Source organism: Psittacula echo, assembly GCF_963264785.1.
Source record: "Psittacula echo genome assembly, chromosome: 6".
NCBI lineage: Eukaryota > Metazoa > Chordata > Aves > Psittaciformes > Psittacidae > Psittacula > Psittacula echo.
The window spans coordinates 46400694-46421401 of NC_137743.1; the positions used below are offsets into that span (position 1 = coordinate 46400694).

General features: G+C 46.9%; 1 protein-coding gene across 2 annotated transcripts in view; it reads left to right on the forward strand.

The window, feature by feature from the left end:
- The window catches only part of CDH23 (cadherin related 23), a gene marked incomplete at both ends in the record, with an annotated part of 200662 nt that overhangs the window by 95285 nt on the left and 84669 nt on the right, over positions 1-20708 (forward strand). For both annotated transcript variants that reach the window (XM_080621792.1, XM_080621793.1), the window contains 3 exons: positions 87-165; positions 12783-12895; positions 14902-15090. In XM_080621792.1, coding sequence (XP_080477918.1) covers positions 87-165; positions 12783-12895; positions 14902-15090 — 381 coding nt within the window. The remainder of the gene's footprint in view (positions 1-86; positions 166-12782; positions 12896-14901; positions 15091-20708) is intronic.

Genomic DNA, 20708 nt, shown 5'->3' on the forward strand with positions numbered 1-20708 from the left:
ATGGTAAGAAGTGAAAGGCCTTAGGAGGGCACCCCAGAAGTGCTCATCTAGGATGACTGTAATGCGTGTCTCCTCTCCCTCCCCAGGGTACCACCGTGAGGATGATAACAGCGATAGACCAGGACAAGGGCCGTCCCCGGGGCATCGGCTACACCATTGTCTCAGGTAAGTTGTGGAGAGAATGTGGTGGGGAGCCTAGTGGGGATAGAGGACCTAGCCCTGCAATAAGTCTTTGTACATCCCGTGCCTGGGAAATCATATTTGGCTAAGTATCTTCTTGACTGTACTGCTTGATCTTTTGATTGAACATCACTAATTACTGTAGCTTACTGCTACAACCGAAAGCTTTTACCTCTGGGAAAAGCTTTCTTTGCTGTCAGTGCTGTTGGAGTGCTTCATTTGTGGCATCCCCTTTTTCCTCAAGCAGCAGACGTTATTTTTAACAAATTTCAGAATATCTCATAGCAAAACCTTTCTGTCCTAATGATGAGTTACAAACAGCTCTGCTTTACACAGCGTCATGGAGGAGACCTGCAAAGAGCTGGGCGTAAAACTCCTGCTGGCAGTGTGGTGTTTATTGTTTAGGGAGAGAATGGGACTGATTATGGGCTGAATGGCTCCTGGCAGTTTTTGCAGCGTTTCCCAAAAACTGCCGCCCCCACCCCCCCCTTCGAGGGCTGGCCTCCCAAAGCACTGCCAGAGCTTCACAAGCTGGGAGGCAGGGATTGGAGCCACGAGGGTGCAGGGCTAGAGAATTAAGGTTAATTCAAGCAGTGGAGGGTTTCTGCCTTCTCACAGGCACGTGGCTTGATCCCGCCTTCATGGGGTGTCTGAAGCCCAGGGTACTCCTCCCAGGGTATGTGGGTACCTTGCTGAAAGTGACGTAGCTGGTCACCCAAGGATCCTTGCTGGGCAGTGCTTGTCTCCTTTGGGTCTGTAGTTTGTGGATCTTTTCTGATGGCTAAAGAGCCAGGGGCAGGGCAGTCTGGGCAGGTGTTTCCAAATAAAACACAATTGTACATTGCAAAGGCAAGTTTTGGGAACTGGACCCATCTTATTTAAGGTGCCTTGAGGTCAGTGAGCCTCTGCCATATCCAAGGCAGACTTTGATGCTCACTGGACTACATTTGGACCCTGCTTTGGTGGGGTTGTGCCCCAGGGAGAGACAGACTACTTAGGTTAACCCAGGAGCAAGGGACCAGCTTGGTGTGTCTGGGTTGTAACCCTATTTCTGGTATTGCTTTTTTTGGAGAGATCTTCAGAGCAAGAAATGGCTGTAGTGCCTGCTCTCCCTGCTGTGCTACCTGCCTCAGATGCTGGTTGGCAGCTCCTTCAAGCTACATGTGTAGAAATAATTTCCCAGTTCCTCAAAGCCCAGACATTTCAAATTCTCTTTTAATCAGCCTTTAGGTTCAAGGCAGTTTCACCCTGATTTTCAAGTCCACTGATCCTGACTGCAAGTACCCTGGTTAGTGTGCCTTTGAAGATGCAAGGATTATTTATTCCTCTAATTTCCTCTGCAATTTATTTCAGTGTTCCCCTGGCATGAATTAAGTGAAAGATTCCCCCAGATTGCATGTATCAACAGACTAAAGTGCAGCAGGGACTTGCTTTTGTCTCACTGGGGACTGGACTGAAACCTCTGATTTTGCAGAGGCTGCTGAACTACTGTGAGAATGGTAAAAGATTCAGCTCATAGAAACCCCACCCAGCTCAAAGTCTGAAGATAGCCAGCACCTGGGAAATCACCCTTGTCCTATTCATCCACCCTCCTTTGGGCATCTGCTGATGGCCACAGACCCTTTTTCTGACAGAGTATGGGTTATGCTGTAGGTATCTAATTTTCCCTTGTCAGCACTGATGCAATACAAACAGCTCTGGGTTTCTGAGAGCCTTTATTTGATGGCTTAAACCTACAGAAACAACTGTGTATTCTATAGGGGGTTTATTTGCTAAATGCATCCATCCATTCGCGGTCATGTCAGGCTTTCTGCTCATTGGACGGTTACAGCAGCTCTACTGAATCAAGGAAACAAACCTTGGACCCTGGATTTTTACCTGGAATGTTTAGGCATGCTCTTATTTCCATGTCTATCTTTGCAGGAGGTTTTCCTGCAAAATAGTCATGATGTCCCTTTGCAAGTGTCCCCTGCTCAATGCCACGGTAGCATCAGTCTGGTCATTATAGCTGGACGGAGGGACGGTGGAAGGGAGCCGGGCATGCTCTGGGAGCCTGGCTGGGGAGGATAGGGTGTACCCAGTGACAGGCAGGCAGATCAATGCATACAGCTTCACATCTGCTTGCATATGCCAAAAGCTTAATCTCTGCTCCTAGTCCTGCCTGGTGGGGGGCAGCTTTCATATCAGAGAATCAGGCAGAACACATCAAAGAGTGATTAAACTGCTTTGCATTATTTTTTTTTTTTTTCCCAAACATGAGAATTGCAGAGTATTTTTATAACCGGCCAGGAGTCGTAGAATCATGGAATGGTTAGGCTTGGAAAGGACCTTAAGATCGTCTAATTCCAGACCCCCTGCCATGAGCAGAGACACCTCCCACTAGACCAGGCAACCTGCCTAACCTGGCCTTGAACACTGCCAAGGATGGGCCCTCCTTCTGTTAGCACCAGCATCTTCCAGAGTGGTATGCTGGGAAGGATTAGCCCATGAATGGACTGAGGGACAACTGCAGCCACCTGCTATTGCCTCTGGCCTCCTCCGCATCTTCACCCTGCCTTCAGCTTAAGGCAGAGGTTTCCAAGACCCCTGAAGCCAGGCTTCAGGACGCCCTCTTTCCACTGTGGGTTGTGTTTGTTGCCAGAGCCAGAGTTGGCCAACTCCTTTCAGCTTCCAGACTGTGATCGAGGTGCGTGGCTGAGGGCGACTTTTAAAGAAAAGATGGTCATGGAGCAGACAAGTTTTTCCCTGAAGTCATAAGGGTGTGAGTGCCTCCCCACCTTGCTCAAGGCACTCTCTTATACTTCACATGATTTGATTCTTGCTTTTGAAAGAATATGTTACTTTCTGATGCCTGAGAGTGCAGACATGGGAACCAGCAGCTAGCATGCCTTCAAAATCCTGCTCATTCAAGGCAAGCGATTTTTTTGGCAGGCAGGTAAAGCCTAATTAATTTGTCATTATCCTCAATCACAATGGTAAAGGTCAGCAAGCAGATTTTGTGCCTGAGCTGGTAAATTTTTATGGCAATTTTGCAAAAAACCAGCTTAACATATGGGAATAGGGAAGCAAATTAAATTAGAAACCGACCGTAAGCAAAAGTGAAAATGGCCAGTGGAGGTTGTAATTATACTCCTCAGCTCCTTTCCACGAGGGGGGGTGGCAGTGATGCTGTTCTGATTTCACAGCAGGGATGGGTGATGCCTCCCCCAGGCTCTCCCATGTCTTCAGGCACAGGGTTCACATGTGCCTGGTCTGATTTTACTAGCTGGGGTTGAATATACAGCAGTGAGAGGGCTGAAAAGCGACATAGCTGTTTATCATTCCTTTGGTATTAATATCTAAAGCATTGGTGTGATTTGGAGGCAGGATATAAAAATTAATTTGGAATTGCTGGTGTCCTTTTCAGCTCCATTCCTCAGGTAGCTGTGCCTTGGGATATACTACTGCAGCTCTTATTTATATGGCTATCTCTAGCACAAGGTCCTCCCGTGACAGGAAAACAATAAAACTAAAAGATTAACCATAACCACATAAAATAAGACTGAAGATCTAACTTTACACCGACAGCTTACAAAGCTGTTAAGCCTGAAATGACAGATGAGCTCTGATCCAGCTTTGTCACGGCTTTGGCTAGTTGTCCTGATAGGGTAGATGAGCCTGCCTCCTGCCTGCCTGCACTGAGAATCATTTCCATTATCTTATAGGAAAAAGCCATTCAGTTGTTTCTCCCCCTCCCTGCCAATCTCCATGTTTTAGCCCCATGAAGATATGCACATTTTTGCCCCATACTTTGCAAGTAGTGGGATCACTTCCCTGCAAAAGGGCATTTGAAAAAGAAATCCAGATTGAGATCTTGCAATTCAAGCCCCTTGTGCTGACAGGTTGGCCAGTGCCAGGGCTCCCATCACTCTGATGGGTGTTTCTGCTGCTTTTACCATGTGAAAAAGAGGGTGCAGGCAGCCTGTGGCCAGTGCCTTGCAAAAGCCCTCCCTTCCTGATTTCCCAGCTGCTTTGACAGTTTGGAGATGCTCAGCCACTGAGGTCAGGACTCTGTTTGAAGGACAGATAATTAATCCAGCAAAGTAATCCACAGTTCCTTTTTGGCAGATTTATGGAGATAGCCTCTGTACTGGGGACTTTGGCTCATCATCTTTCATTTCCCAGGCAAAGAGAGTGACTTGTTGTATAACACAACCTGTTCTAGATAAGGCTTTTCATTTAAGGGAACTCTCTGGTCTAACAGAGATTGATTTTCCTGGTGGAAATCAGACGGCCCCAGTGCTCTTGGCAGGATCAGGCCTGCAGACAGCAGTGTGTTTTAACATTTGCTGCTGCTGCACATCACCTGGGGCAAGGGGAATCCTTTGGCTCTTTAAGAGAAGGATTTTTATTGTGAATTAAATAACAATTTAATTAATAGGCAGGAGGAGCTTTTGACCCACTAGCTTTTGTTAGGAAAATGTATTGTATGACTATAGTCCTGTGCTTTGCTCACTAGCAGTAAACTTTGGGTTTCATTTATTTCCACGGCAGCCAGAATACTTCGTATGTCCTGGCATAAAGGTGACCTGTGCTGCTCGGGCAGGCACTGAAGGATTAAACCAGGGGAAAGGGTCCCGGGGCTCCAATGTCAGTCTCTCCCTGCCTGACACGTTTCAGGTGCAGTGATGGATGGGCAATGGGAGACTGCACAAGGGCAATCCATATGTCCTTCCCATGGCTTGGAAAGTCTTGCAGGAGAGAGGGGAGTGAATGCAGGGCTCTCAGTCAGTGAGCTGGTCCTTAGGGCTCTTTGAAAACCCTTAGGGCACTTTTTTTCTTCCCCAAGTTGATTGTTTTAGGAGACTGATACAGTTTCTGGCAAAGCATTTTCTTCCTAAAGCTGGTGCATCCCAAGGGAAGCATGAATTAAAAATCATTATTTGAGCAATGTAACAGCAGTGAGTTACAAAAGCAAGTGGAAAGCGTGTCTGAAAAGAATTGCTCTCCATCTTTCTTCTGATTTTCCTGCTAAGGAATAAAATGTCATATATGTGTGTGTGTAATGTAAAAATTAGTGCAGTAGCTCTCAGAACATGTTTCACCTAGTCTTAACAGATCTGGAGTTGCCTTCCTTTTGAAAGTGCAGCATGTTGACTTGAGGTAAGGTTAAATGGCCAAAGAGGTCTCCCAGCCCTCAGCTGCTGTCACCCCTCTTAGTATTTTGACCTGACTTAATAAAGGCATGGCAAAGTGAACCACTTCCTCGAGTCCCTTAAACCAGACATCAGGGAGGAATGCTGGAAAAAGGACCTGCAAGTTTAAATATTCCCATTGCCGGTTGACCTACATCATGCTGTCTTTCTTCCCACAGTTTGATAGCTTGGTGAACTACTAGGGTGTTAAAGTCCTCATAAATTACACCTGCTGGGAGGGCCTTCCAGTGTGATTTAAAGGCAGTCATCATAGCAGAACATTTCTGTAGGAGGACACGCTGATGGGTGGAAAAGTGCCTCACGTCAAGTTATTCATCAAAGGCTGTTTTCCCCACCCTGCCAATGCATGAGGATGAGAGAGCACAAAGAAGAGATGGTGGCTGCAGCCACAGCCCCTCTTTTCTTGGCTCAATTGCTTCCTCCCCACTGCTAATGATGCTTTGTCATCACATTGGCATCTTGCTTTGGCTCCCTGGCAATCCAGAAATCACTGAAAAGAGATACGGCTGTGGTAATGGTTTGCATGGCAGGTGGTCTCCCAGCAAATGGCCTTCAGTAATTAAAACTATACATTCCCTTTTATGTGTAAATATGAAACAAAAGCATATTTTTTGTTTAATTTCTGAGACTTCCTATTTAACTTCCTGGGATTTAATGTGTATGCAAGCTGTTGGCAATCTCTGGAGAAGAATGAACCTGTGCTGTCTGTGTTCCTGTTTCGGCTAGGGAAAGCCATCAGTTCTGAGATGGTTTTTAATGGAAGATTTTCTGAAAGGTGTTGAGCCTGGAGATATGGGATTTATGTTAAAAGCTGATTCAGACTTGTTACTGGGCATATTACAGTGTACTCCTTTCATAGCCTCCTGATGAGTCTGCCTACTGCTGTGGAAGAGGCAGGAGAGGTGATCTGTGGGTCTCAGTCTAGCCCAGGCGTAGTAGCCATTAAGGAAGCGCCATTTCATGTGCATACATCCTTTGCCTGCAGGCTGAGAGAGTGTTCTGCAACTGTTGCGCTGAGGTGGTGATGCCTGGCAGTCCAGACCAGCCAGCTCTCTCTGGGAATGCATGCTGCCTTCTGCACCCTGTTTATTAGGCCAAAATCCTCTGTGAGCTCAGGTGGAGGGTTAAAGTGTTGCGTTTACAGAAATGAGTGAAATAAATATTTACGGTGGTTTTCCCTCTTGACACACGATCCAGCTGTTGGCTGCTCTCCTGTAGCAGGTTTTAGGGTTAGATTCATGGAAAGAGGAAGAAGGCCAAGCCAGGCAGAGCTGGCGATTTGCCTTCCCTTTGAGCCACCAACCACATTTTAGATGATGTGGGGGAATGGTGGTTGTGGTCCAAGACTCCGCATCCTTTTGTGTCATTAATTACACTCAGAGCAGGAACCTTTACACTCTTCAGGCTCTGTTCTTTCTGGTACCCAGCTGCAGCTCCTGGGGGCTTCAGGAGGGGGATTGCACCTTGCATGATAAAACTCTCCTTTTATTTTCTCTTACTGTATGTTCGGTTCTAAAAAAAGGGAACTGTGTGAGGATGTAATCCGAGCTTCTTCTGTGGCTCTGCAAGATCAAAAATTCTGCCAGTTATGCTAGAACGGGCAATTAAATCTTTTGGGGAAGATACTAAAAATGCCTGGATGCAGAGCAGGCATGCGTGGAGGAGTGCCTGCACGCAGCTTTGGGTTTGAATCAGTTGTCCCAGAGAAAGCTGCATCTTCTGGGAAGAAAAGCAAACCTAAGTCCAGAGCAGGAGAAACAGATACAGTTCTGTAAAGCATCTTGATTTCACGCAGAGCAAAGAAACAAAGCTCAGGTTGTAACCCCTTTTCCTTTGGGAATCACTTTTTCCCTCTGAATTTAAACATGGGGCAATGTATCTGCCCTGGCATGCTTCCCTGCATATTATGCAGGGGCAAAAACTCAAGGTGAAGAGCAGCAAGGTGGTCATGGCAGCTGATGGACTATTTATACGGTAATAACTGTGTCTGTTGCTGACTCTATGAACCACATCCAACAGCATCTATTTCAGTGCCGAAGAGCCCTGACAGCGCACATTTTGATTAATAAATTATCCAGCACAAGGTGTGTGATGGGTTCCCCTTTCACATCTCATGAAAGTCATCAGCTCCTAGTTCAGCAGCTTAGCAAGCACTGTGCCTTTTGAGGATGCAGCTCCCTGATACAAACAGCTCTTCATGCAGAGATGTGTGGGAAAATTCTCCTGCGTGGGGGAATCAGCTTCCCTTGGCTGACAGGTAGCTCTTGGTTGCAGCTGGGCAATAGCTGCATTTCTCCCTCCTAAGGATTTGAGTGATGCTCAAAGGCCAAAGGGGTGGGAGACATCAATGTCTTTTTTTTTTTTTTTTTCTTTCTTTTTTTCCTCCCTGGGTTTGAGCCAGTATTTTTAATGGCCTTTTTAAACTGTGAGAGTGTTGGCCAAGGGCAATTAAACATTATGGCCCTCATCTATAAAACCCCTCGTTATAGCCATGTTTCTCCAAAATGATGCCTATGCCACCACCCATTCCTCAATGAGCCTGGAAAAACACTCAGAATGGGCTACTGTGATCCATCCCGTTACTCTTAACCCAGTGCCAAACTGGTCCCTGCCTTCCTGGTCCCCTGGCCAGACACGGTGTATGTAGCAGCTGCTGCTGTCCCTGTACTCATATATGGACAGAGGAATGGGAAAGTTCTTCTACCTGTGTCATAACAAGAAGCTGGGCTTGTATGTCCTGAGCAAGCCTGTTCCTTGCCAGGTGAAAGCAACAAGTCTGCCAGAAATGTATTCATATTGCTGTCCTAAAGCTGTTTGGTTCTCACCATTCCTCTGTCTTTTTGAGTATTACAAAACCTTATCTGCTTTGCTTTTCTTCCATCTGTGCTCCTTTTTCCTGCTCAGCTTTTCCCTTCCCATCATTTAATTTTTGCCCTATCTGATTCCTACCCTGGGTCTCTCTCCTGCTCCCTCCTTGTGCTGTGTTTGGCTCTGCAGGTTTGCAGTGATAGCAGAGAGGTAGAATTGCACCCTGCCTTCCTACAGGGTGTCCCTTTCTGGTGGATGCTACCTCCTAGGCAGCCTCACTTTCATTTTCTGCTCCCTGCCCTGCTTTTCTTAAGGCCATCTTTGCTTTCCCAGGACTTGAAAGCAGAACTCCTCCTTTGCTTGATGAAAGACCCATTTATTCCTTAGCTTTGCCTGCTCCATCCAATGGACCTGGATTGCCAGGTTTTCTGTGAACATGCCACATCCTTGTCTGGATGGGGAAGGAGGTGGAGGATAAGTAAGCCTCTGTTTAGCAGAAACCAGAGCATGGGCTCCCTTCTCAAACAGGGGCATGGAAATGAAGTCCTTAGTTTCCATCTAGAATGCTTTGGTGGTTCAGACCAGACTTCAAGATAGGCAAGAGATGGCTCAAGCAGGGAAACATCCGGCAGCTGGTAACTCCTAAGCCAAGTGAGTGATTGTTTTATTGCCTGCCTGATGTGGAATAGAAGACTGTGTGTGCCATGGTGTGGAGCAGAAGGCTGTGTGTGCCATAGCATGAGCCCTGCTTGTGAGAGAGCATGCAAGGGTGGGGAGATGAGGTACCTTCTTGAAGGCCACTTGGCTTCTCTGTCAAGTGTAGCCCTATGATAGTTTCTGTCTGTGCCATCAGAACAGTTTGCAGAGTGCAAACTTGGAGATGGAAAGGTTTGTGTTGTTCTGCATCTTCTGAGAAACAGGATGATCTTGGGATCTCAACTGGTGCAAAGGTGCTTCATCCCGTCTGTGTCCTCCATCATGCATCTGTGCATTGTGGTATCGTTTCAAAACCAGTGATGTGCAAAACAAGGCTTGCTCTGTTGATATGCCCAGCAGGCAGTGCTGGCCACGGGCCACACAAGCCATTGGCTGGAGCACTGAGACAGAGTGATGAGAAGCTGGCTCAGCTCACTGTACCCACCTGCACCCACAGATGGCTATGGGTGGCCAGCTGAGAACTTGCGACCAGTGCAACTGGGAGCAGGATGGAGCAAGCACTGGGAGAGATGGTTGAAAGCCATCAGCCAGTGTGGCTGTCTGCACCAGCAGCTGCAGATTAAGCTGTGCTTATCCCAGGCTTGGCTTTTTCCTGGGTTGGGAAGATGACGGAGAGACAATGGGAGAATGGGGGAGGGAGGAGAAATTATACAGAGGAGGGGAGAGTAAAAGTCCAGGGGGAGAGAAAGACAAAATTGGTGATTTTTCACCCACCTTTTTTTTTTCCCTTGCTCTGAGGAAATTGAAGACATGTGAAGATTAGAGAGATTTTTTGCAGAGAAAGACTCTCCAGGGAATGTGCATTGTTCGGCAGTGCAAGTACTTCAGCGGGGATCACTGATCAGAGGAATAATGAAGTGGTGGTTGAAGAAGCATTGTAGAGGAAATTAGGAAAGGCTTCTGAGGGACAAGTCTGGAGACACCTTTTTCCCTTTTGAGGCTAATTTGCAAAGCTGGCAATTCTCTGCTAGCAGAAAGGCACCCCGGAGGGCATCTGATGCATATCTGCTGTCTCTGTTGTGTTGGGGGAGGCTGAGCTAGAGAAAAGTCTCTGATGTGTAGCCTGGGAGCGTATTTGTGTCCCTGATTTATTCATCCATCCTTCAAAAAATGACTGTGGTCAAATATAAAACACATAACCGTTCTTAGGATGCAGTGACTGGAGGTCTTACGAGGCAGCATGCCATTCCTCAGTGCTGTGTTTAGTCCTTTTTGTCATATTTCTGCCCTGTTGACCTATTTCCACTAAAACACTGTCGTGGTTTAAACCCTGTCGTCAAGTTAGCCACACAGTCCACTCCCTCACTCCCCCCCTTTTATTCCCCCCGCTCCCGGAGGTATGGGAAGGAGAATCAAAAGAATGTAACTCCCACAGGTTGAGATAAGAGCAGTCCAGTAACTAAGGTGTAACACAAATCACTGCTGCTACCACCAATAATAATAATGATAAAGGAAATAACAAGGGAAGAGAATACAACACCTCACCACCTGCCGACCGATAACTCACCCCACCCAGCAGTGTGCTAGCCCTTCTGGGTAACTCTCAGTAACATCCTGGGCATGACGTGCTGTGGTATGGAATACCTCTTTGGCTAGTGTGGGTCAGGTGTCCTGTCTCTGCTTCTTCCTGGCCTCCTCTCCTCCCTGGCAGAGCATGAGACTCACAAAGTCCTTGATCAGAGTAAACATTCTGACCAGCAACTAAAAACATCAGTTTTATCAGCACTGTCCCCAGGCCAAAAGTCAAAAACCAGCACTGCACCAGCTACTAAGAAGGAGAAAAAATGACTGCTACTGCTGAACCCAGGACAAACACATTGGTTTCTGCATTTACAGATTCTTGTTAGCATTACACTTTATATTAGGGGAGTTTACCAAGATTGCCCTGATGCATAAACCTTACCATGGCAACATGGCAACCTGGAGCATTTAAATGCCTCGCAGCACAATTCAGTGCATCTTTTGGAGTGTCCTCCAAAGCTACTATCAGAAGAAGTCTCCCAAAGAGATGTAAATTAGAGCAAAGGTATGAAGTCAAGATGAAAAGAGGGGACTTGTCCAAGGGAGGAGACTAGAGATCTTCATGTATGGCAGCGAAAGTTAGGTGAAAAAAAAAGCAAAGCTGCCACTGATGTTTCATGTAGCTGCGCATCAGTTCATTAAGCTGGCTAGCAGCCAATGGGCCATTTCAGATGAGAGAGAAGACCGAGGACAGAAATGGGAGGCCTTCAGCACAAGAGGAAGATGTAAAGGCTCGGTAATGGGGGAGAAAGGTGTTCTGGCACTTAGGGATCTGTGAGAGAGAGAAGATGCTTGCAGCCAGCCGCTCATGAAGGCCAGGGTGGCTCCTGGGGCTGGGAGGGAGGGAGAGCTGGACATGGAGGCTTTGGCCATCCTGTGAAAGGTGCAGCTGTGGTTAAACAGGGGATGGTAAGGGAGTGAGGTGGATGCTGAATGATGGAAACAACTTTCTGCGACAGCAGATCTGTCTTAAAGCTCCCTTCCAGGGAAATGACAAATGTTGTGTGTGTGTGTTTCCTTCATGCTGAGATAGATAGAGAAGACAGGTTTTTTTTAGTTTTGACTGGGATGAATATACTGTACCTGCAGGGTTTCCTTGTTCCCATCTGGGGCTGGATCAGGGGTTTCTGCATACCTTGAGATGATGAGGGGAGGGGTGTGGGTGACCATATGCCTGTATATAACCTCCTTGGTCATCACTAATTCAACAGCCAACAGCCTCCTCTGGTATTGTGTCGGGCCTGGCACGGCATCAGGTATCCCAGGCTCCACATACCAACCGCTTTCTTTTGTCTGGCTGACAGAGAGAGCACCTGGGACTGGCACAATAACATTCCCAGTGCGGGATGTTTGTCTTTTTAGCATCTGCTGGCTGTGAGACTCAAGTGTTGTCTTAATCCTCTCTGGGTGCCTAATTCCAGAGTAGGAGTCAAGCTGATGATAGGGTGCAGCACAGACCTCTATGGCACCTTGTCTAGTTGCTTGCGTGTAAGGACCAGCTTAGTGGCCAAATTTGGCTCAAGCAGAGGGAAACAAGGCAACTGCATGGGGTCAACACATCTGTCAAGAGTATAAAAGCAGGGCAAGTGCTTATAGTACTTACCCTAATATTCTCCCTGTCTCAAATATGTCCAGCTAAGAAAATTCCTGAGCTGTGTGTGGCTCTTCTGTTCTTTGATAGATGTTTTTTCCTTTCATTAGCTCCCCAGTCTCTCCTTGAATACATGTGGACTTCCATCACCTTCACTATCCTCTGGCAAGAGGCCCCACAGTTAAAATACTGCTTGTTATGTGATGCTGATACTTTTGAGCTTAGTCTGTCTGCACCTTCCTCTGATTTATCTGGACTGATGTCCCCTAACTCTTGTATTTTAAGAAAGAGGCCATGCCCACCTCTGGGACATGGTGCCTTGAGAATGCAGGTAGCTGTTCAGAAAGGGAGTACCTGGATTTGGCCCTGTTTTAGGCTGTGCTGTAGCATATTTTAGTAACCAAATCCTCTTGAAATTCTTCATCTGTCTGCAGCATTCACAACATTATTGGCTGTTGGAGGGAAAGCACTGTTTTGAGCCCTGAGCAGGAGCAGGTGAGAGGAGGAGAGGACCATTACAGCCATGATATTTTAAAGCACATTGAGATAATGTGCAGGATTTGCAGAGACCAGCCTGTGCCCAGCTTGGAGCTTCTGGCCTCGCAACAGATCTGCTCTGTAAAACCTCTCAAGAACCAGGTCTAGTCATGCATGGAGACTGTCAGGGGGAGAGGCTTGTGTCCTCTCACTTCCCTCTGTGTTACCCACAGCACCATTTGGCATCAGCTGTACCAGCCACTTCTGCTCACACTGCCTGTTACTTTCCTCAGGTAACACCAACAGCATCTTTGCACTGGACTACATCAGCGGGGCCTTAACCCTGAATGGGCCGCTGGACCGGGAAAACCCCTTCTATAGTGCTGGATTCATCCTCACAGTGAAGGTGAGACCTCCACCATCTGGAAGGCAGACTGGCAGAGCAGGATGGGGAAGGCATCCTGCCTGGGGACAACTCCTTCGAGGTGAAGGCACAAAACTGGGACACGTTGCTCCTGTGGGCATCTAGAGCCATGATGCACTATTCCCTGGCCAAGCCAAGCAAGATGTTTAACACAGCCCCCATGTATGGTAGCCCAAAATGTAGTTGCCTCTATATGGATGAATAAGGTAATTTTTGGTGCCCAGCCTAGTTTTCAACTAGATTTGCCTGCGATTGTATCTGCTGGCAGCAAACAGGTGCCCTGGGATTGCAAATAGTATGAGACACCTACATTCAGGCACCTGGATTGTGCCCGCTGTACCTATTTCCTACCTTTCCTCCCCAGACGCATGGAAAAGCAGTTATATCTTGTCAAGTCAGTGGGCAGAGGTATAACAGGGCATCATCCACAACTGCCCAGCACAGAAAGGCATGGCAAGGTAGTGATGCTGAAAGCTGCCTCAAGAAAAGGCTCTGGAGCATGCTCTTCCAGCCCTACCAGCCCCACCTGAGAGCGGCTCTCTGCTCACAGCCCTGCAATTAAAATCAATACCAAGCTGGGCAGCTGGTTAATAACACATTTAGCAGTATAGATTCTGCCGGGCTGGTGTGGGGAAAAATCAGCATTGTAGGAAGGGTCATTGACTGGGAGGGCAGGAGCCATCGAGTCACGTTCTCATTTTGGCAAGTACAATGCTTTGTCAGGGGTGCAAAGGGACAAGAAGTTATCCCTCTAGGTCCCAGACATAGGTCGTACTGCATGTCTTTATGCCCCCATCCCTGGTATGTCTTGGTTTGGGCTTTCATAGTATCAATTCAATAGAAATGGAAAGAGGGAGGGTTGTCTGGTTTTAACAAGGACAAAATATCAGTTTAATTTTAGAAAGATTTGTGAATCTGAAAACTTGCCCGTTTTCCTGCCTGCATGATAATGGAGTTCCAACTATATTCTGTTGATCTGATAGATTTTTATTTCCTCTCCCCACAAACTTTGCATCTTCCTGCAAACGCCAACTATCTGCGTCCTGCACCCCCAGGACCCAAAATGTTCTCTGCTGCTCTTGTCCTGGAGCACGCAGTGAAAATACAGCTGGATTGCTCCTTGTTCGGATCAGCCTGTTCTGCTGTTGTGTGCAGAAGCAGTGAATAGCAATGAGCCGTGTGGGTCGTGTTAGCGCTGCTTTTCTGTGCCCACAGCAAAGCAAGATTATCCAAAGGACAAGAGGAGGGACTCTGCTTGAAAAGGCTGATTCACAAGTCTTGCTTCTCTGGCAATAAAATCTGCACTCTTTCCTTTTAGGAAAGCGAAATTAAAGTCTTTCTTAAGACAGAGGTGTGATTTGGAGTCATGACTCAGCTCTGTATTTAGACACATGTTGCCAAACCTATTTTAAGGTCTAAATCTTGTTTTCTTCTGTTGCCCTAGTTTTCTCTCCCTTCAGTAGTACTATGGTGGGTTAGTTCCCTGCTCCTGGTTCCACCTCAGGAGGTGGCAGAGGAGAAAACAGGAGTACTCTTTTCTCCATCGTGGCTTCCCTTACTTTGAGGACTCCCCCAAACATCTCACGAGGACACTTTTTTTTTTGTTCAAATGCTTGGGGCAGCAGAATTGCCTACTCATCCCCTAGCATGACTCTGAGTCCCGACAACCTGCTGCATGGCAGGGGCAAGTGAGAACTTGGCCACAGCCATCTTAAGGGAAATGGTAAACTCCTGGGAATGTTTGCAAGAGCGCTATGGGTCTGAAACATGGGTGACGGAAGAGGTGGGTCAACATCTATGTGTTAATGGGTCAGCACTGTGGAAAGGTGCTTAAGGTTAAGGGGCAACGGCTCAACCAACTAAGCATACTTCCTTGGCAAAGGGGAGGAAGCAAAAGCTGCAAGAGTCTCTAATCACAGTGTGCACACTTCCTATTACATTTATTCTTTGAAAAATAAAGGCTGCTCTGTTGTTTTCTCTCCTTGCAGGGGACAGAGCTCAATGATGACCGCACACCCTCCAACGCCACTGTCACCACCACCTTCAACATCCTAGTCATCGACATCAATGACAATGCGCCCGAGTTCAACAGCTCAGAGTACAGTGTGGCCATCCCAGAGCTGGCCCAGGTGGGCTTTGCCCTTCCCCTCTTCATCCAGGTGCAGGATAAAGATGAGGTGAGATATCCCCTGCTGTGGGCACTTCTGTCCATTTTTTGTATAATATAATATATATTATAAAATATATAAATATAATATTTGGGTAGCACTCACGTGGGGTTCAGGGGTGCAGTAAAGGATAAGTCACTGATGAACTTGTCAGCTCTTACTGCTGCCATTGGTCTGCTTGCTCAGTATGCTGAGTGCAGATAGATGCCCTTTCCAGAGAGCAGGCATGGCATGTGCTTTAATGCAGTCAGGATTGCACAGTCACTGAAAGCCAGAAAATAGGATTGTGTGGGATGCTGATTCTTGCCTGCTTCTGAAGGCTCTTGTTGGGCAGTCCTTTTCCAGTCTGTTTTAGAAACGGATAAGGTTTTCTGGTGGGCTCCCATGGGAGGGGAAAGAAGGGACCTCCAGGCTCTCTGCTCTGGCAGGGGTGGGTACTGCTGTGACCTGGGAGGAATCAAGAGATACCTGCTATCTTGGGGCTGGAAGAAACATGGGGGACACCGGGATAACAGTTCATCACTGCAAAAGAGCCAGGAGTGCTGGAGGCTTGTTCCTCCCTCGTGTTAATGGAGCTCCTATTTGTTACGCGCTGGTCCATGCCATGTAGGGATTGCAGCATGTTTTCCAGCCTTGGGCTTGCAGCCTTCAATTACTCTGATTATTTGACTTGTGCAATTCACGCCTGGCTGCTTCTGTGTGCCAGTACCCTCCAACCCTTCCACACTGTGAAGTGTCTGCTTCAAACCAGTGCTGACACCACATGGTGAATTTTCCAAAACCCCTCAGAAAAGCTCTGGCTACAGGCTCGTGCCATCCCAAGTGAGAGATGACGGGGGAGGGTCTGTCAGAACAAATGGCATCATCAGGATGTTTTCCTGGTGCTTCAGGGAAATGATGTGATAGTACCAAGGAATATGAAACAGAATCTGTCTCCTCACCCCCTAAAACCCTGGTGGGTCAGTTAAACTGTGCATCTTCTAAGATGTGTTTGCTGGCTGAGATGATGGATTTGCTCTTCCCCAGTCCTGGGTGGAGTTCTCAGCGCCTCGTAAAGCCATCCAGAAACCCCATTTTTTTCATGGGAAGTGATTATGACATGGAACTAGTAATCTACTTGTGACATGATGTCACCATCCAAGAGTTATGAGTTCAGCCTGAAGAGGTGCAGATGAGGTATTAAGCAGATAAAGAGACTGTTTTTTCTTGAAAATGTCAATTGCTAATAAAGAAGATATGGATATGACATATGCTTAGGATAGTTTCTGAATAGAGCTGCTGTTGTGCTTTCTGAGAGATGTCAGCAGATCCATTCTTGAAGGGCATTGTAACACTTCTGTTTGTGCCAGAAGGATGAAGGATTTGTCATTATTTCTGGTTAAAAGCCCATTTTACTGGAGTGACTCCCATTCAAGAATTCACTTTTCAGCTTTGCTAATTTTAAAATGGGAGAATAAAAAATAGCCTTGCCTTCCCGATCGCACCAGCAAAAAATAGGCTCATTCTTGTGATGTATTTCTTTAAGTTCCTGAGATTCCCCCAAAAGAATTGGCTGAGATTTTTAAAACTGCTGAGAGAGGACCTCGTGTGCTAAGGGAGTCTGAAGGGGTTTTACTGTACACGTCTTTGGAGACCGTCATATTAGCATGGATTCATTTAACCATAGCATTATTTTCACTGATAAGAAGCACAGGAGAGCTGATGTCTTGAAATATCTGGAGGGAGGAAAGTTGTAAGCAACTGTTTCTTGTTTGTTTGTTTGTTTTCTTGTGGTGGATCTTTATTATTTCCCCTTGTGGATGCTTGCAACGGGATAAACCATCAAGGTAGCGCTCTGGGGGAAAAAAAAATTGGGACAGCCTACCCAGGTCGTGAAAAAGAGACACAGGTCGTGAATATGAGACAGGAATGGGACTGCATCTGTAGCCAGGCTTATCGTAGCACCGCTTCCCAGGCAGTGTATTTACGGAAGCCCAAAACCCCCAACCTTTCAGTAAAACTTACAGGAAGGGAAGAGAGTTGCCTTACAGTGACATTTTGAATGCTCAAGTACCCCATGAGAATTGCGAGGCTTTTGCAAACCACCTGGATTTGAGGTAGCCAAGATGGTGCCAGGCTTTCTTGGCTTTCTGTGGGTGCAGGGGTAGAGGGATGGGACAGTGAGGACTTCAGGCAGGGATGTGACTGAGGGCATGGCTGACAGAGCTATTTTGTCAGCATGGCCTTCATGCTGGAGATAACATGATTCATTTGTGTAAGGGGCAATGGAAAACAAGAAGAGCATTACATATGTCTCCAGGGAGAGCAGCTAAATAAACAAATGAGAGCAGATGGATAGAGGCACATGAAGTCAAAGCTAGAGTCTTCAGGAAGATAATTTTGCTTGTCTTTTGATTCCTGCCTCTCAACCTATGTCTTAAAGTCCTATGAGAGCCCTTGGCAGGTTGGTTTCTTTCTTGAGCCAAGCCATCCAGCCTTATTCTGGCCCCTACAGCAAATTTTGACACTGTTCCTTCAGCTTGTTGAGGTCCTACTTGGATGGTGCAGCCCATGCCTGAACCTTGTCCCACCTACAGATTCTGTAGGGTTCGGAGGCTTTGATGAACCTGCCTGCCATTGTAACCTGGTTGTGTCTTTATAGAGCTGGGGAAAAAGGTGTCGTGAGTCTGGGCCTTAAAACGCTGCGTGGGGTACCAGTGCCATTAAACAAGGAGTTTTGTAACCAGACCCATTAAAAAGTGTCCTTTTTAAATGGTGGGGGTTGGTCTTTCTTTCTTCTGGTGTGTTTTGACAGATTAAACGATTCATCTAAGCACTTAAAAATGTATTTACGTTGCACACAAGACCATGCTTGAAAGCATGTGCTTGAATTTACCTTTGTGTTTAAGTGCCTTTCTGGAGCTTGGCTGGCATTAGCGTCTCAGATGAGGTACCTAAGTGGGGTGCCTGCAAGAAGAAACCCATTCCTCTGAGTCTGTCCCTTGCAAAATCCCAGCTGCTGTGCCTCAATCGTGGTCATGGTCTTGCTTCAAGAGGAGCTGGCTTGGGGGTGCAGGGTGGGATGTGGAGCAGCAGCCAGGTTGAGCTGAGATGACCCCAGGCATGGATTTGGGGTGCAGCCAAGAGGTGTTCAACCAGGTGTGCTGGTTTTTCTTTTTGCATTCTCTACAGCTTATCGAAAACACTTGAACACAGGAGAAATTAGTACACAGCATTTGCACAGGGTTTTGGACTCGGCATTTTACAAACCAAGAAAAAAAGCATTAACTTCTGTGCAGCCGAGTTTCTCTCTCTGTCAGATAGACAGCACACCACTTGAATACCTTTCCAAAGACGTGTGAAGGCTTTGTGTGAATGTTTCCCAATATTTAGATTGAGCCTATGCTCAACTGGACACCAGAGAAAACCAGTATGCATATACACTCTCAGACTGGGGTTGGATTCTCCTCTCATTCACGTTGTGATAGATCAGCAGGGAAGAATAAATCCTGTGTGTGAGATGGAAGGTTAAAGCCTTGAATCCATTTCTGCATTAAGGTTTGTTTCCAGATTGAGAGCAAGAGCCCCAAGCAGTGAAATACGTTTGCATTAATTCAGAGGGCTGGTAAGCTCAGGCTCATCTACTCCAAGGCTGGCTTAGGTAGGGTGCATGGGTATCCTTTCTGGATATGCTGGTATTTTAAAGCCTGGTGGCTTGATGCAGTATTTTTGGGTGAAGGCAAGGCTTTGGCCATGCAGGAAAAGGATCAGGATATCCTTCAGGGTATTCCTTATTCAAGCTTCCCATTGCTGCAAGATTCAGAGGGGTATATTAACAGAAACAGCAGCATAGTTTCCCAGGGCACGTCAGAGAAGCCAGCTCTTCTGCCGTGGCTTTCACTTGATTTTCCCTGATGCGGTTGACTGAAGAGGAAGAAAAGGGCAGAGGCTGTATAAAGCACAAGTATGATGGGCTGACATTTTAAAATAATTTTGAAACAATTCTCCAAAATAAGCATATGGAGTAAGACAAAGGGGGAATTTAAAGAAAGAAAATCCAGGCCATGAGAATACACAGTATTTGTTGCATAAAACTGCATCAGAGACTTGCACAGGGATATCGTATGTGCCCATGTGTGTGCAGGTGCAATATATGAATCATCCGTAGCATATATATGCATATGACAGACACGTGCACTATAAATATGATCTACACAGCAAGGAACTGTAAAGGGGAATTGACGGCGCTCAAGTATTCTCTCCCAAAAGTGCCAGCTGCCAGTTGGGCTGAATTAGATTTCACAGGGGTTTTTGCAATACATGGAATTCACCAGCAAATTACCCTTAAAGAGGGAAAATCAATCATTTGGAGCAGAGATAAGCTGAAGGCGAGGCAGCCTTGGATTGATCCCGCCTGTGCAGGCGTGTGTGGAATTCAGCAGATAACCTGGGGAGTGCGGGGAAGGAGAAAACTCCTCCAGGAGGGGGGGAGTGGGCAAGGACTGACACTTTAGGATGGACAGAAAGGCAGGAGAAAAGGGCTGCCACTCTGGGGAGGAGGATCAGAATAGCTGGGGAGCATTTTGCTCCAAGCATCCTGTATCATCCACAGCCCCAGTGAAGTCCTTAGGGATGCAGGGGACAAGGGCCTGTGCCCAGTGAGCCCTCAAATGATTATTGATGCTGTTGCGCTCGGTTGCTGGGTGGGCAATGGGTGCTGGGAGTCTGAGCTGGCTGGCTGGGCAGCGGGAGAAAGGCAGGCAACTCCAGAGAGGTTGTTCGAAGCACTTGAGTTAAATGCTTTAAAGTGGGTGGAGAGAATAACCCTCTTTATGCCTTGTGTTTTCAAAGGAAGGATTAAGCATTATTTATCTCTGACTAGGTAGAACCACAGGCTAAGGTATCCAAGCCATACAAAGAGGCATTAATTGCCTTTTTAAAAAAGCCCACCCAACTCTTTTTTTTCCCCCTTCGTCCTCTACCACTCCTGAATTCTCAGCACTTTTCCTTTCTTTGCAAACTTGCCAGAATGAGGGGTATTAAACACTCTTCAGCTTTTTGTAGGTACTAGCCCTTGCCTAGAAAGCAGCTGGGAGGAAAGCTGGAGTTACACTGGGTTTTGTGCTTCAGAAAGGCAAGGTCTCCATTTTGGAAAAGTAAGCTGTACCTGAGCTAGGGTGAAGGGAGATAAAGGCAGCCCTCTGCAGAGCCACTATGAAGAGAACTGAGGATTTCAGGCTGCTTTTCCCAAATCCAGCTCACTTTGTGCTGAAAATTATTGCGGGCCACCAACCTGTGCACCACGGTGATTTCAGGAGGTGCTATGGTTCAGGAGCGACTGTTTGCTTGTCTAGAGGCTTGGTTTTTTTACTTTTATTTTTTGTGTAACCATTGGTAAGTGATGCTAAATGCTTGCTTTGACTGGCGGAAGGTTGGATAATTTCTGAAGCGTTTCCATGTGCACTCCCCCGAGGAAGGGGCTGGGTGGGAGCAGGATTGATGAATGAAGCCAGTAGGTGATGCTGGGTAAAAAAGCTGGGATAAAGCTTATGATCCATCCTCAGTCAAAGCTGGAACAGCTGATGTGGCTGTTTCTGGCCTCCTGATGTGAGAAGGGTCTCCCTGATTTGTCATGAGCTCTGTGAGAG